Source organism: Rhincodon typus, chromosome 11 (genome assembly GCF_021869965.1).
Source record: "Rhincodon typus isolate 14 chromosome 11, sRhiTyp1.1, whole genome shotgun sequence".
Classification (NCBI taxonomy): Eukaryota; Metazoa; Chordata; class Chondrichthyes; order Orectolobiformes; family Rhincodontidae; genus Rhincodon; species Rhincodon typus.
Window position 1 is genome coordinate 52,732,487 of NC_063342.1, and position 16,071 is coordinate 52,748,557.

The 16,071-nt window shown below is 39.7% G+C and overlaps 1 protein-coding gene across 1 annotated transcript in view; it reads left to right on the top strand.

The window, feature by feature from the left end:
* Window positions 1-16,071, top strand: part of il1rapl1b (interleukin 1 receptor accessory protein-like 1b) — a 1,317,350-nt gene that overhangs the window by 1,145,411 nt on the left and 155,868 nt on the right. Inside the window, exons 8-9 of the mRNA XM_048603178.1 lie at window positions 6,243-6,375; window positions 9,202-9,347. Coding sequence (XP_048459135.1) covers window positions 6,243-6,375; window positions 9,202-9,347 — 279 coding nt within the window. The remainder of the gene's footprint in view (window positions 1-6,242; window positions 6,376-9,201; window positions 9,348-16,071) is intronic.

Consider the following 16,071-nt stretch of genomic DNA (forward strand, 5'->3'; position numbering starts at 1 on the left):
AGCGGACAAGGGAGTCACGGAGAGAGTGGTCCCTCCAGAAGGCAGAGCTTCCATTTCTGAAGAAGGGTCCAGGCCCGAAACGTCAGCCTTCCTGCTCCTCTGATGCTGCTTGGCCTGCTGTGTTCATCCAGCTCTACACCTTGTTATCTCAGATTCTCCAGCATCTGCAGTTCCTACTATCTCTGAAACATCTGGAAGTTCCCCACTTTCATGGTCAAGTGGACTTTGTTGGCGTACAGCAGAAGATGATGACTGGTTGAAGATTCTAGAACCAGGGGGAAAAGTCTAAGAATTAGGGCCAGACCAGTCACAAAAGTTGTTCAAAAGTACTTCCGCACACAAAGAGTAGTGGAGGTTCCTCAAATAGCAGTTGATGCTAATTCAGTTGTTGAATTTAAATCTGAGTTGGTGATTTTTTTTATTTAGCAAGGATATCAAAAGATATTGGCCCAAGGGAGGCATATGGAGTTAAGCCACAAATCAACAATTAATGTAATGAAGGGTAGAGCAGGCTCGAAGAGCTGAATAGCCTACTCCTGTTCCTATGTTTTGGATCAGAATTATTGGTTAGTAACTTGAAAGTCAAAAATATTGATACCAATTTTTCCTTGATTTAAAACAAACTTTTCACTTTCTCTCTGATAATTTGGAATGACATCACTCTGTATGCTTTAGATCATAAGAAGTCATATCCAGGTCTTGAAGCCACATCTTTTCATTTTTTTAGATTTAGATTTTGTTGTCATGTGTACTCAAGTGCAGAAGTACAGTGAAAAGTGTCTAATGTCACCACACATGGCGCCATCTTACGTACAAAGGTACTTAGGTATAAGAATGCTTAGATACAAAGTAGTAAAAGAATCAAAGTTGAAAAGTTAAGCATTACAGACCTTCACAGAATAAATAGAAAATAAAGAAATAAGGTAATGGTTAATGTTAAAGCCCTTCTGAAAAAATACTAGAAAAATAAAGGAACACAGTTAGAAGTCCAATAGTCTTTGATGAATGCTTGCTGGGGCCCCAACCTCTTCCGCTTAGCTCGCTCTCAAATAGTAAGAAATATTCATGCCGTACAAATGCCAGACAATGACCACCTCCGATAAGAGAAAATCTAACCACAGACCTTGACATTTAATGGAGTTAGCATCAATGAATCCCCCACTATCAACGTCCTGGGAGTTATCATTGAATTGCAATTATTGTCTGATTGTGCTTCTGAGAAGCACCTTGGAATATTTTCCTTTCTTATGATGTTATATAAATGCAAATTATTGTTGCTGTTGTTGACTAATTTAATACTTACTGAACATTGTGACTTTTCAGAAGGGAGTAGGTAATCATTAAAATGATGGAGTTTTATGGCTGAAATGTCTGCTGTTTCTCCAATTGTTGGCAACTTTCCACTGGAGTTGCCATAGGAGATTGGGAGAAGCAGCATAACATTTCTTTTACGATTTGTTTGCAGACTCTATTTTAAAGAAGACAATTGCTCTTAGTGTATTGACAAGCACACCTAATAAATGACTGCGCTGTAAGCGTTGTGGGAGATCATGAATTGCGGACTGAGCTCAGTCAGATCGTTCAATAAACTGCCTGAAATACCAGAATGGACTGCTGTACTTGTTTATTTTGTTCTTACAGCATGTTGGATTTTGTGTAAAGTTAACATGTTCTGTACACAAAATCAACTGAACTAAATTGGCTATGAACATTTTCTTGCTAGAAGAGAATACCTGCGAAAGTTATCCTACCCCAAACAAATTGTGTCTGCTGTTTTGCACTCCAATTACTTGTCAATGGGAGCATGCATAAGGAATATGTGACACATATTTGTGATGTATGCTTCCATTTCATCAATGAGAAGGTGACAGCTGATATTGAATGTTTATGCTAGTCACTTTGATTTAGTTTTTATTTGGGAGCTCTATTTACAGTGTTGTGGTTTTGGTGTCTTTGATTGTCTTGCAGTATTTGCATGAGGATTAATTTTATATTTGCTGCAATTTTATGTACCTGCTGTAAAAGTTGTGATTATCTTTTTGTTTAAAGTGATGACTTTGTGTTGGTAGGCAAGGATACAAAGAATGCAGTACCTACTTGTTCACCCTTTCAGCACCACGGGGACATTTCTGCACGGCATCTCTTTCATTGACCTGCAGCAATTATTTTCTGTATATTACAATGAATAGGTATTTTATATAATGTAAAATTACAAAGGCACGTTGAGACATTAAATCAGCTTGCTCATAACACGTCATTAAAAAAAAATGAGGAGCTTTGGGCGAACTGATTTTCTGTGTCAAGTTAACGCTCAGTTTAGCACATTTAGTTGGAGTAATTAATGGACTTCACAGATTCAGCTGAAGCTTGTTAAAACAGGATCAATTGTGAATTGCCCGAGTGCAACAAGTGTAAGGTTAAAGCTTCTAATGCAGCATTTCCTGCTTACACTGATGGCTGTAGAACTTTCTGGAAGTGCATGTGCAATGACTCATTTACTGAAAGATAAAGAAATATTTCCAAATCCTATTTCAAATTTCATTATTGATAAGAAAAAATATTGCTGATGGGAAATCAAATAATCCTCTGCTGGTTCAGCGCTGGTTGAACAGTTCTTCTGTCATTGCAGAATTGATAGAGACAGATTCCTCGTTGCCTTCTTAGTTCTTCTTAGCTTTTGTCTTGTTATGACTACAGATCAAAATCCTGAAGGACGTTTTAACTTGTAATTCCAAATGTGTTTTTTTAAGAGAGTGCTGTTGGAGCCAAAAATGGCTCCAGATTGTAAGTGTCTGTCTGAAGAGGCAAAAGGAGACAGAGACCCATGGAATGTCTCACAGGTTGTGAAGGAAACTTCAGACAACAGCTCTTCAAAGTCAGGGACAGGGGCAAGAGGCAAGTCAAAACTGACTGGGCTGTGATCTCTTGGGACTACAAAGGTAACGAGGGACTGATCATCCCAGTTCAACAAGTCAAAGCCCCTGTGGATTATTTCCCAAACTGCAAACACAATTTGTGTTTGTTTTTCCCCTTTGAAGAACACTCATTTGAAAGAGGTTAAAAAGTCAATTTCAACTCTTTTAGAGTGTGCTAGTGGAACTAAACATTCTCATGTGCACCATCCTGGAATTGAGAGTGAACATGCAGTGAAGATTACAGTTGAAGAACTATCCCCTAGTAACCCCTGTGTTCTAGGTGGATATATCTAGAGTGCTGGAGGTTAGCTAACTAGCAGCCAGACTGAAGCAAACAGGTAACAAAGGACTGTCTTTCACCCTGAATTCTGGAATTCAAATAAGGTTGAAAGGAATCAGAACTGCAGAATCTCAACCAAACTGCAAAACTAAGGATTGTGTAACCTTGTTAACTTTTGACATCAAAGCTATCCATAATCTCCACTGCAATCGGCCACAATGTTCAAGTACCTGTTCTTCACGAATAATTCCAAAACTCAATCCATATTTTTTGTATAAAGAGTGTGTGTGTGTGTGTGTGTGTGTGAGAGAGAGAGAGGGGCTGGGGCGGGTGCGGTGCGGTACGTTACTATTTTTCTCATGTGAAGTAAACTCACTCTAGTTCTCACATTTAGTAATTATCTGGGAGAAAGGTGTCCACAAAGGAAAGGATCTGTTTTAAAATGAACTTTGCTGAGCTGAGACAAAACAAACAGGTGAATGAATAAAGACATGAGCCAGTTCATCTCTCCTCACCAAAGAGTTTAACGATTTGGGATATCTTGTCTGGAATAAAAACAAATTGGGGGTTGGATCCAAAGCTTAACAGTCTTGGAACCTGTTTACCATGGGTTCATCACATAGACTTAATTTTAAAAAAACTTAGAAACTAGGAATTAGAATTAGATGTTTAAGCAGTATGCTCACACATTTTGCTCAAATCATGCATTCGCCATATTGGAAGCGCCTGGGTTACATGACAAAATAATTTAAACAAATCAATTAAAATATAGAAACTTGGGTCTTATGCTTGAAGGCAGCCCTTTCTGATATTAACCTAGGCTAGCACTTGACTCACTACATGGTTAGCCAATACAGAATCTTGTGGTGCTAAGGACCATAGAGCAATGCTTATTTAAAAGTCTTCTCCCCTACTTACTGTTATTTATTGATTTGTTTTTGAGGTTGATGGTTTACGTCTAGTGTTCAGAAGATTCTATTGGTGTTGAATGTTTTGGGGGTGGAGGATGAGAAGGGGTTAGCTAGTAAGAAGGACACGCACTTGAACAGCAGGAATGAGAGACAAGAGGAGAGCACTGTGGAAGAGGCCATGTCTGCAGTGGGTCTTTAAAGAGCATTTCACCAACTTAACGTTCTCCAAGGAGTATTGCCTTATGCACCTCTGTTTTACAAAGCAAGCTGAACTCCTTGAATAGTCAAGAAATCAAGAAATGTTGCTAAGATTTTAAAAAGGTGTTTGTAATTAGTTTTATTTCCATATCATACAAACATGTGTTGGAAGTATTTGGGAGTGATGGAAATAAAAACTATCAGGCATTGTGTCATTGATTTTTACTTTGAGTCTCTGTTTTCTAATGTGCACATATTTTCCATCATCATGAAATGGATCATTCTCGAGATTCCACCCACCGTGGCCCCATCAAATCCTCACAGTGACAATTCCATATTGATTGGATAGAAAGGGAAAAGACTTTGTACTTTGTTCTACATGTGACTCTAGACCCATAGCCATGTGGTTGACTCTTAACTGCCCTCTGTGCAATTAAGGATGGCAATTAAAAACTGGCCTGGCCAACAGTGCCCACATCCTGTAAATGAAAAAAACTCTTAGTGCCGTTCACAATCTCAAGATATTCCAAAGTATTTTACAGCTAATTATACAATTTTGAAGGGTAGTCACTGTCGCAAAAAGAAAAATTCCTGTAAAACTGTAATTTTGAAATTTGAGACTAGGAACAGTATTCAAATTCTAGGCCTGAATCTGCTGTCAAAACTGCTGCAGTTTTGTGACGTCTGTGCCGTGGAATCCATATTAGTTGCACTGCATGTACTACAGAAATGAATCCACACATTGTTTTGAAAGTCACATGCTTCATTTCTGATTGTGGGTGGTTTAAAGAAACCTGATTGATTGATTGATTTTATTGTCACGTGTACCGAAATACAGTGAAATACTCAGAGAGTAGTAAGGGCGTGGAATGCCCTGCCTGCAAAAATAGTAGACTCGCCAACTTTAAGGGCATTTAAATGGTCATTGGATAAACATATGGATGATAATGGAATAGTTTAGGTTTGATGGGCTTCAGATTGGTTTCACAGGTCGGCGCAACATCGAGGGCCGAAGGGCCTGTACTGCGCTGTAATGTTCTATGTTCTATGTTCTATGTTCTAAAAGCTTTGTTTACGAGCGTTACAGGCAGTTCACAGCAAGCAAAGGGTGTACAGATCAAAAAGAGTTAAAGGCATACAGGGTACATTGCAGGTACCATTATTTGAGGCTAGTGTCCATTCAGCTTAGGTAAGGCAGATACCAGCATGTGGGGAACAACCTCTAAGTATTGTACCTGCACATTCTTCACTTCTGTACGGTGGTTCTCCAAAGCAAGGAGGATACTTGCCGCATAGTTCAGCCTGTGTGTAGAGTCCTTTGACACAGGGAAGCTGTTGTGCTGCAGCGAATCCTGCAAGTTAACCAACTGGACAAAATGAATGTACGCATAGCTAGAGGCAGTAGTTTGTACATCCATTCTGGTACCGGTGACTAAGCAACCTAGGGAAAAAACCAACACACTTCAAAAGGAAGCTTTCTGAAGCTCCAAAATCATCAGGGATTCCTCATCTACCTCAAAATTCTAGTGCCACAGCTACGGCTGCCACAAGTTTGGTAAATGTAGCATTAAACACAAATAAACTTGAACATTTAGGAACTAATGAGGTTTGAATGTGATTGCTGAATGTGCCTTAATAAAACCAAATTAAGCCATCTATAATTATGAAGACATTGCTGCTGCACCAGTATATTCCTCTAGCTGGTGAAAATCATCAAACATGTCATAAGAAAAAAGATAGCAGTGATTTTAAAAGCGTTTTGGTAGAAAAAAAATGGCATGCAATGCTTTGCCGCATTAAAGACAGGACATAAACTGATGTTGCTTCTGGTGTAGCAATTACACTGGGTTCTAACCAATGTAGATAATCATGTAGAATTTATTAAATGCTCAATATATACTTAAAACCTCTTCCTGTCATTCTGTTTCTGTTCAACAGGCATCTTTGCCAATCTGACTTGCAGAGCCTTTTTTGGTTATGGTGGAGAGGTCAGCCCTATAATTTATTGGATGAAGGGAGAGAAGTTTATTGAAGACCTTGATGATAACCATGCCAGAGAAAGTGACATAAGGTAATTTGAACTTTCATCATGTCTTCTGTAACTAAATGTTAACACATTGGGTGATATTGAGTCCTCATAGTCCAATCAAATATCAAATTATGGCATTAGTGTGGGGTTATTGATAAAGTTGGTATTTGTTACCCATCCAAAGTTAGCCTGTTTAAGTCAGCCACTATGAGACTCAGGTCTTGTATGGATCAGACAGGAAAGGGCAACAGGATTCCTTCCCTCAAGGGTACTTGTGAACTAGTTGGGTTTCTTGTGATAATCCAGCCATTCATGTTATTTTTGATGCCTCTAGCTTTTTTTTATCATTTGGAGAACATTTTGCTGCAGAATTAAAATTTTCAATCTGATATTGTGAGATTTGAGCTCCCAACTCTTGTGCTATTAGTCCAGACCGATGAATCACTGGTCCAACAACATAGCCACTGTGGCACCACATCCAAGTACTATTGCAAGGTTTGAATGCATGAAACAGTCACTACCTTATAAAAGAGACCAATGAGTTCCATAAAATGAAGAATAAGCTATCATTTTATGACCTGGAGTTATACCTTTAGTGCTCTGTGGATGAAAATGTGAACATGTTATAAGCATCGTTCTTTTCGTATCATGAATGTAACTACAAGTTATGGCTGATTAAATTTTGGCAAAAAAAGTTGCACAGATATATCCCAATCTTTTTTCTTTAATTATTCAGCATGAAAATGGACTTCAGTTTTGAAAATAAGCGCTGTAAATTCAATGAGAATTATCATTGTTTTTCATTTCTCTAATCTGATCTTTTGTACACACAGTGTAAGATGAGTAACTAATTATTTGAGACTCTTTGTTCCCTGAAAAAGAGCCTTTTCATTCAAATTTTTATCTATCAGAACAGTTCTTCCTTGAAGAGCTGTTTATTATTTCACCACATGAATAGCCTTAAATCTTAGGGGAAATTGAACCTCTGTATGAGATTCAAGTCGGTAGGGCAAGCAGCAAAGGGAACTAGCATCACCTGCATGAACCAAGGGCAGTTTGTAGTCCTAGTCCTCAACTTTGTGCTTCCAATCACCTTTCCACCTAAATTGGTTGAGAATTGTCACCTGGATGCCAGGTGGGAGCAAGGTTTGGGCAGCAGTAGCTGACACAAAAGGAGGGCTGCCAGTTAAGTCATAGGGAAGATACTTTGGGACGGTTTCATGGGAACAGGTCAAGGGTGACAAAAGGGAGGCTCCACAATCAAAGTGAAAACTTTGAGCTTAAATGGCCTTTTCTAGTTCTGGTCTTCTCACTATTTTTATTTAGCAGGAAAGTCATGCCAGTTGTCCCACTTAGGCAGGTTAAAATTGCAACTGGGGACAAATGATGGTATTAGGCTAGGATTTATGAATTTACCATCAGGTGTATGCCTCTTCTACCTTCTCAGAAAAGCATCTTCAGTTCAGGATTAGTGGGAAGCTGGTTAGGTGATCCAATAAATGCACATCATGTGATTGATGTCATTCCATTTTTTATAAAACACAGAAGGATTGTCCACTACTCATGACAATTGACATGCCTTTTAAGTGAATCTATTACAGGTCTTTCCTTTGTTCACTAAACCTCCAATCATCAGACATTGTACAAATTTGATAGCATGTACTGCAATTTGAAACTGCATCTTTGCAATTGTGACATAAGAGGTTGACCATGAACACAAGACCATTGGACTCGACAATGACATCTCAAAGAAAAAACAGAAATTGCTGGAGAAACTCAACGGGTCTGGCAGCATCTGTGGTATGGAGAAGACACAGAGTTAACTTTTCAAGTTCTGAAGAAGGGTCACTGGACTCAAAACATCAATTCTGCTTTTGCTGCACAGATGTTGCCAGACCTGCTCAGTTTATCCAGCAATTTCTGTTTTGTTTCATATTTCCAGCACCCACAGGGGTGTAGAGGAGATTCACTAGGTTGTTTCCAGAATTGAGAGAGTTGGATTATTGCGAGAGATTGAGTAGACTGGGACTAGACTCATTAGAATTTAGAAGAATGAGGGGGGTCTTGTAGTAACATATATAATTATGAACGGAATAGATAAGATAGAAGCAGGAAGGTTGTTTCCACTGGTGGGTGAAAGTAGAACAAGAGGGTATTGCCTCAAAATAAGGGGGAGCAGATATAGGACTGAGTTGAGAATGAACTTCTTCACCCAAAGAGTTGTGAATCTGTGGAATTCCCTGCCCCGTGAAGCAGTTGAGGCTATCATGTTGAATGTTTTTAAGGCAAAGATAGATAGATTTTTGAACAATAAAGTAATTAAGGCTTATGGTGGGTAAGTCAAGTTGAGTCCATGAAAAGATCAGCCATGAACTTATTGAATGGCAGTGCAGTCTTGACAGGCCAGATGGCCTACTCCTGCTCCTATTTCTTATCTTCTTTGTTTTATTTTTGACAAAAACTGCTGTGGGATCATTCATTGGCTGAATCAATATGATGCAAATTGATGCAGTCGATTTTAAGAACCGTCACATTTGATGCTTTTGCTAGAGAATGTTTGGTAAAAACAACAAATCAATTTCTTGAAGATCTGCAAGTGCACAAATACATGAGAAACATTGTTCCTGCAAACAGTAAATTTTCACACATAAACTCAGCAGCATTAATGAGACCCACAATAGTTAATCTTTTATGCATGAGTTTATGCCAGAAACTGTTTCAATGCTTAGATGTACAATTTCCATGTGCATAACATGTGGCAAAGTGAACCGCATATGCCATATAAATGCACTTGAAATGCTGCAAAAATTGTACGAGGATTTGGTCTCGGCTATAGGTTTAATTGGTTATTTTCTTTACCTTACCCAGAATTCTCAGGGAACACCTCGGGGAGAAAGAAGTTTCCATTTCTCTGCTAATTGACTCTGTGCAGGATGCAGACTTGGGAAACTATTCTTGCTATGTTGAAAATGGGAATGGACGTAGACAAGCAAGCATTCTTCTTCAGAAGAGAGGTAAACACTTCTTTCAGCCCTGTTACTTTTATTTTTGATTCAGGGAGCTTTTTAGAACAATTGTCAAGCAAGAAAACCAAGAAAATAAATTTCAGTGCTGTTACAGATTCATGTAAATATAATAAACCAAGTTACTGAATTCAGGTCATGTCTGTCCTGCTAGTGGGGATTTATAGCCCTAAGTTACATAAATAGGAAGGCTAGTAAAGCAGTCTTCATAAATTGAAGGATTAGAGAACTAAGAAGACTAGGGATTGAAATTACTAAAACATAGGGCAGAGAGGTTTTTTTTCCAACAAAACCATTTGACCTTGTGCTCTCCCTCTTAGTCTCATAACTGCTTCAATTTCCAGGTCTATGGATACAGGCATTCAGTACAGGTACCTTAACTTCACTTTCTCTAATCCCCCTGTTCCATAATGATTTTGTTTTTAATTAAACAGTTGAGCTTAGTATGAACTGTAAGAAACTAAGTCTGCTTGTGCTTTGATTAAGAAGAGTGGCTGTGGAAACTATGTGTATTGTGGTTGTAATCATCCTAAATTCTCAAGCTTCTGAATAGGTCCCAGCAGATTGGAAAGCTGAAAATGTAACTCTCTTACCCAAGAAAGGAGGGAGAGAGCAGGAAACTAGGGGTCAGTTGGCCTAACATCTGTTATTGGGAAAATGCTCCAATCCATTATTAATTGGGTATTAGCAGAACATTTAGGAAATCATGATACAATAATGCAGTGCTGACATTGTTTTATGAAAGAGAAATCATGCTTGACAAATTTATTTGAGTTCTCTGGTTGTTATTGGACTTTAGAGAACTAAGGGGTGATCTTATTGACAAACATAAAATTTTGCAGGTGCTTGACAACATCTGCAAGGAGACTACGAAGATGCCTGGAATTCTGGGCACAACTTTTAAAAATGGTCTCCCCCCATTTAAGATGATAAGGAGGCATTTCTTCCCTCGCAGGGTCATTAATCATTGAAATTATTCTCCACAGAAAACTAGGGGTTCTGCTCATCAAATAAATTCAAGGCTGAGATCAACAGATTTTTGATCTTCAAGAATTAGTGCAGAAGTCTTCTGTGGCTATCCCCATCTCAAACAAGGATGCTGTTTTGGATACTGCAGGGAGTTAAAGCCTCTCAGGGATATGGCACTGAGAGCCAGTTTTCTGGTATCCTGACTGACACTACTGTAAAGAAGGGTATATCAGGTTCCAAGCGATATCTCGCCTGAGGCACACACAGATGTTCTGCAGCTGTCAGCAAGACATCAGCATGGTGTGTTGTCTCCTGGTAGTAGAGTCAAGGATGTCTCTGAGAGGGTGCAGAATATTCTGAAAGGGGAGAGTGACCAGCAGAAGGTTGTTGTACACATTGGTACCAACAGCATAAGTGAAGAAAGAGATAAGGTTCTGCAGAGAAAATATAGGAAATTTGACAGGAGGTTAAAAAATAGGTTATCGAGGGTACTAATATCTCAATTACTCCAGATGTCATGTGCTAGTGAGAGTAGAAGTAAAAGGATAGGGCAAATTAACGTGTGGCTAAGCAGCTGGTGTAAGGAGCAAGAATTCACATTTTTGGATCATTGAGCTCTCTTCTGGGCTAGAAATGATCTGTCTAAGAAGGACAGGTTGCACCTGAATTGGAAGGAGACAAATATCGTGGTGGAAAGATTTGCTTCTCAGGAGGCTTTAACCTAGTAAAGGTGGGTTGCGACCCAAAGAGACAGTGAGAAAAGAGATAAGTCTGGGGCTGGTACATTAGATAAGGGAAGCAAGTTAAATAGTCAAGGCAGGCACGAGCAAGGCAGAGAATGAGATAAGACTGATAAATTAAACTACATTCATTTCAATGCAAGAGGCCTGACAGGTAAGTCAGAGGAACTTAGGACATAGGATTAGGATATCATAGCTATTACAGAAACATGGCTCAGTGATGGAAAGTTCTGGCAGCTTAATAGAACAGGGTATAGATGCTATAGGAAGTATAGAGAGGGTGGGGGAGCAAAAGAAGAGGGGAGTGGTGTTTTTGCTGAGGGATAATATTACGGTTATACTTAGGAAGGACATTCCTGGGAGAACATCCAGTGAAGTTATGTGGGTGGAAATGAGAAATAAAAAAAGGGATAATCACCTTATTGGGATTGTACAATAGACCCTCCAATAGTCAGTGGGAAATTGAGAAGCAAATAGAGTATATAGTACAGAGGCAGACCCTTCAATCCAACTCGTCTGCGCTGACTAGACATCCCAACCTGACCTAGACCCATTTGCCAACATTTAGCCCATATCCCTCTAAATCTTACCTATTCGTATCCATCATTTCCCCTGGCAGCTTTTTCCGTACATGAAATGTTACCCCTCAGGTCATTTTTAAATCTTTCCCCTCTCACCTTAAGCCTGTGTCCTCTGGTTTTGGACTCCCCTATCCTGGGGAGCCCTATCCATGTTCTTCATGATTTTATAAACCTCTGTAGGGTCACCCCTCAGCCTCCATCACTGTACGGAGATCTCAGATATGTGTAAGATCAAAACGTCAAGGATTTTAACTTTCCAAAAATAGACTGGGACTGCCATAGTGTTAAGGGTTTGAATGGAGAGAAATTTGTTAGGTGTATGCAAGAAAACTTTCTTATTCAGTGTGTGGATATACCTCCTCAAGAAGGAGCAAGACTTGACCTTCACTTGGGAAAGAAGGCAGGGCAAGTGACTGAGGTGCCAGTGAGGGAGCACTTTGGGGCAAGTGATCATAATTCTATTAGTTTTAAAATAGTGATAGAAACGGATAGACCGAATCTAAAAGGTAACGTTCTAAATTGGAGTAAGGCCAATTTGATGGTATTAGGCAAGTACTTTCAATAATAGTTTTGGGGGAGGCAATTTACAAGGAAAGAGAAGGTTGGAAAGTAGGAGACCTTCAAAAATGAGATAACAAGAGTTCAGAGGCAATATGTTCCTGTTAGTGTGAAGGGCAATGTTCATAGGTTTTGGGAATGCTGGATGAACTGAAAAATTGAGGTTCTGGTCAAGAAAAAGCAGGAGGCGTATGTCAGTTCTAGACAGCTGGGATCAAGTGAATCCCTAAAGGGGTATAAGGGCAGTAGGAGTATGCTTAAGAGGGAAATAAGGAGGGCAAAAAAGAGACATGAGATAGCTTTGGCAAATAGGGTTAAGGAGAATCCAAAGAGATTCTACAAATTCATTAAGAGCATAAGAATAACTAGGGAGAAAATAGGGCTTTTAAACATCAATGAGGCTGCCTATGTGTGGAACCACTGGGGATGGGTCGGAGACTAAACAAATATTTTGTGTCAGTATTTACTGTGGAAAAGGACATGGAAGCTAGGGAACTTGAGGGAATAAATAATGATGTCTTGAAAAGTATCCATATTACAGAAGAGGAAGTGCTGGCAGTCTTAAAACGCATGAAGGTCGATAACTGCCCAGGACCTGGCCAGATGGGTCCTAGATTTTTGTGGGAAGCACAGAAAGACTTGCTGGGCCCCTTGCTGAGATATTTGTATCATCAAAAGCTACGGATGGTGTGCCAGAAGGCTAGAGATTGGCTAACATAGTGCCATTACTTAAGAAAGGATGAAGGAAAAGCCTGCAAACTATAGACTGTAAGCCTGACGTCATTGGTGGGTAAGTTGTCAGAGCGGATTCAGTGGGATAGTATTTACATGCATTGGGAAAGGCAGGGGCTGATTAGGGATAGTCACCATGACTTTATGCTTGGAAAACGTATCTCACTGACTGGTTTGAGTTTTTTGAACAGGTGAGAAACAAAATTGATGAAAGCAGAGTGGTAAACATTGTCTATATGGGCTTCAGCAAGGCGTTTGCCAAGATTCTGCATGGTAGACTGGTTAGCAAGGTTAGATCATGTGGAATCCAGGAGGAGCTAGCTAATTGCATACAAAATTGGCTTAAAGTAAGACACAGAGGGTGTCTCGGACTGGAGGTTTGTAATTAGCAGTATGCCACAAGGATTGGTGCTGCATCCATTGCTTTTCTTCATTTATGCAAATTGTTTAGATATGAATATAGGAGGTATGGTTAGTAAGCTTGTAGATGACACAAAAATTGGTAGAGTAGTGAATAGTGGACCAGTAGGCTGAGGAGCAGCAGATGGAGTTTAATTTAGATAATTGTGAGATGTCACATTTTGGTAAGGCAAAACAGGGTAGGACTTATACAGTTAATGTAAGGGCCCTGGGGAATGTTGCCAAACAAAGAGACCAAGGGGTGCAGGTGCATAGTTCCATGAAAGTGAAGTTCCAGGTAGACAAGGTGGTAAAGAAAGTGTTTGGTATGCTTGCCCTAATTGGTCAGTGCATTGAGTACCGGAGTTGGGAGGTCATATTGCGGCTGTTCATGACATTGGTTTGGCCATTTTCAGAATACTGTGTTCAATTCTGGTCTCCCTGCTACAGGAAAGAAGTTGTTAAATGTGAGAGGGTGCAGAAAAGATTTACAAGAATGTTACCAGGACTGGAAGGTTTGAGTTATAGGAAGAAACTGAATAGACTGGAGCATCAGAGGCTAAAGAGTGACATTATAGACGTTTATAAAATCATGAGAGGCCTGGATAGCGTGAGTAGCCAAGGTCTTTTACCCAAGATAGGGAAGTCCAAAACTAATGGGCATAAGTTTAAGGTGAGGAGGGGAAAGATTTAAAAGGGACCTGAGGGACCAATCTTTCGTGCACAGTGTGGTACATGTATGGAATGAGCTGCTAGAGGAGTTAGGGCAGGCGGATATAATTATAACAATTAAAAGGCATCTGACTGAGTACATGAGAGGAAGGGTTTAGAGGGATATGGGCCAAAAGCTGGCAGATGGGACTAGATCAATATAGGATATCTGATTGGTGCAGATGAGTTGGACCGGAGAATGTGTTTCCGTGTAATATAACTCTATGACATTATGACTCTAACACTAGGGTTATGGAAACAGACAATAAAATGGAATTGAGACGATGATCAGATTAAGCCAAGGCCTTATTGAAGGATCCAGAAGGTTAGAGAGCCCATTTGGCCTACTCCTGTTCCTATTTCTTATCAACATGTTCCTCATTCTGTGCCTAGCTGCCCAGTTAGTCTTCAGCTCTGTTCCCAACATCTGCAATCAGCCTCCTAAATGAACCAACCTCAAGTTCTCCAGATGTCTTGATGTCTCCATCTTTCTCAGGATGTTCCAATATCCAGAGCATTGACATTTTAGAAGATGAGAACTGAGAGTCTCAGGGGGAATTGAGTACTTTTAAGCTGAAATGGAGTCTGTGCAGATTTCAGAGAGGGTGGATCATGGAGAAAGGTAGAAACTGAGCAAGTTCAAAGGTTGGATAGAGAAAGTGAAGCCCCAAGGCAGGGCGATTACTGAAGCTGGAGGTTTCCTATTAGCTCCTCAGGCATATAAAACTGGTATCTGGATCAGTGGAATGCACTTCAGTATAGAGTTCATGTACTTTAAGCTTTATCCCGTGAATGAATAAATAATAAACTCACACCGGGCCCCATTCCCACATCAGTACTATATTTGTGCTTACACTTACATTGCTCCTAGTCATGATGCAACATCTTGATTTTGGAATCTCATCCCTATCCTCCATGCCCTCCCCCCTCCACACCTCTTTCATCTCATACAACCCTCTGAGATACATGGACTCATCATCTTCTGGTCTTTTGAGCATACCTGATTTGAATTGCTCTACTTTTGTTGTTGTGATTTCAGTTAGAATTCCCTCAGTTGGAATTCCCTCATGAAACCTAATCTCACCTCCATTTCTGATGAAGGGTCGAGGCTTGAAACATCAGCCTTCCTGCTCCTATGATGCTGCTTGGCCTGCTGTGTTCATCCAGCTCTACACCTTGTTATCTCACATCTATCTTTCTTTCCTCCTTGAAGAAACTCCTTAAAACTTAGCCTTTGGTCATACCTTTGGTCATCTGGCATCAAATCTCCTAACACTACTTGATATCATACTTTGCTTCATAATATATCTGTGAAGCACGTTGATATACTTTAAAATACTGAAGGTGCTGTATAAACATAAGCTATTTTAACAATGTTCCCATCTGGCTTTTTTCTGATCTCCCATTAAGATAATAGTCTGTGATTGTGAGATCCCAACCTCTTCAGAAGCTACCAATGCATCTCTTACAACTTTACAACAGATTGCAACCAAAGGCATGCAATCTTACATAAGGCAATTAAGTAGTAATAATATAATTGGAAGATTCCTTTGATGACAAAAATCACGAGAAAAGCTTGCGAGCTTCATTATCATCTTCTAAACTCTGAAACTAGATTAGAGGCTTCTTAATATGTGCTTTTCACCTCTGTAGGATGTTGAGAGGTTCATTGGTGTGGTTAACCTTTATTTCTCTATTTTTCTGATGATGTTATTTTGAAATTCTATTTTCACTCAGCTGTAATTAGGGAGTTGTGCAAAAATTGAGAGCTGGTTGCCTAACAGAGCTAACACAGTATGGTCCCTGTGGAAGATGCACATTATCTCGTTGCTAGAATTCAAGCAATTTGTTTTTCACAACCATAACTACCTTGCAACCCAGGATGCTAATTTTTGTGTGCATGAGATCAGCTCGGAGAAAAACACTTCTGGGTATAATGGGGCTGGCAAATGAAAAATACACGTGTCTCATGGTAAATCTGCAGGTATTGTAAAGTCTGCCAGGGTAATTGATTCACTCGACTAA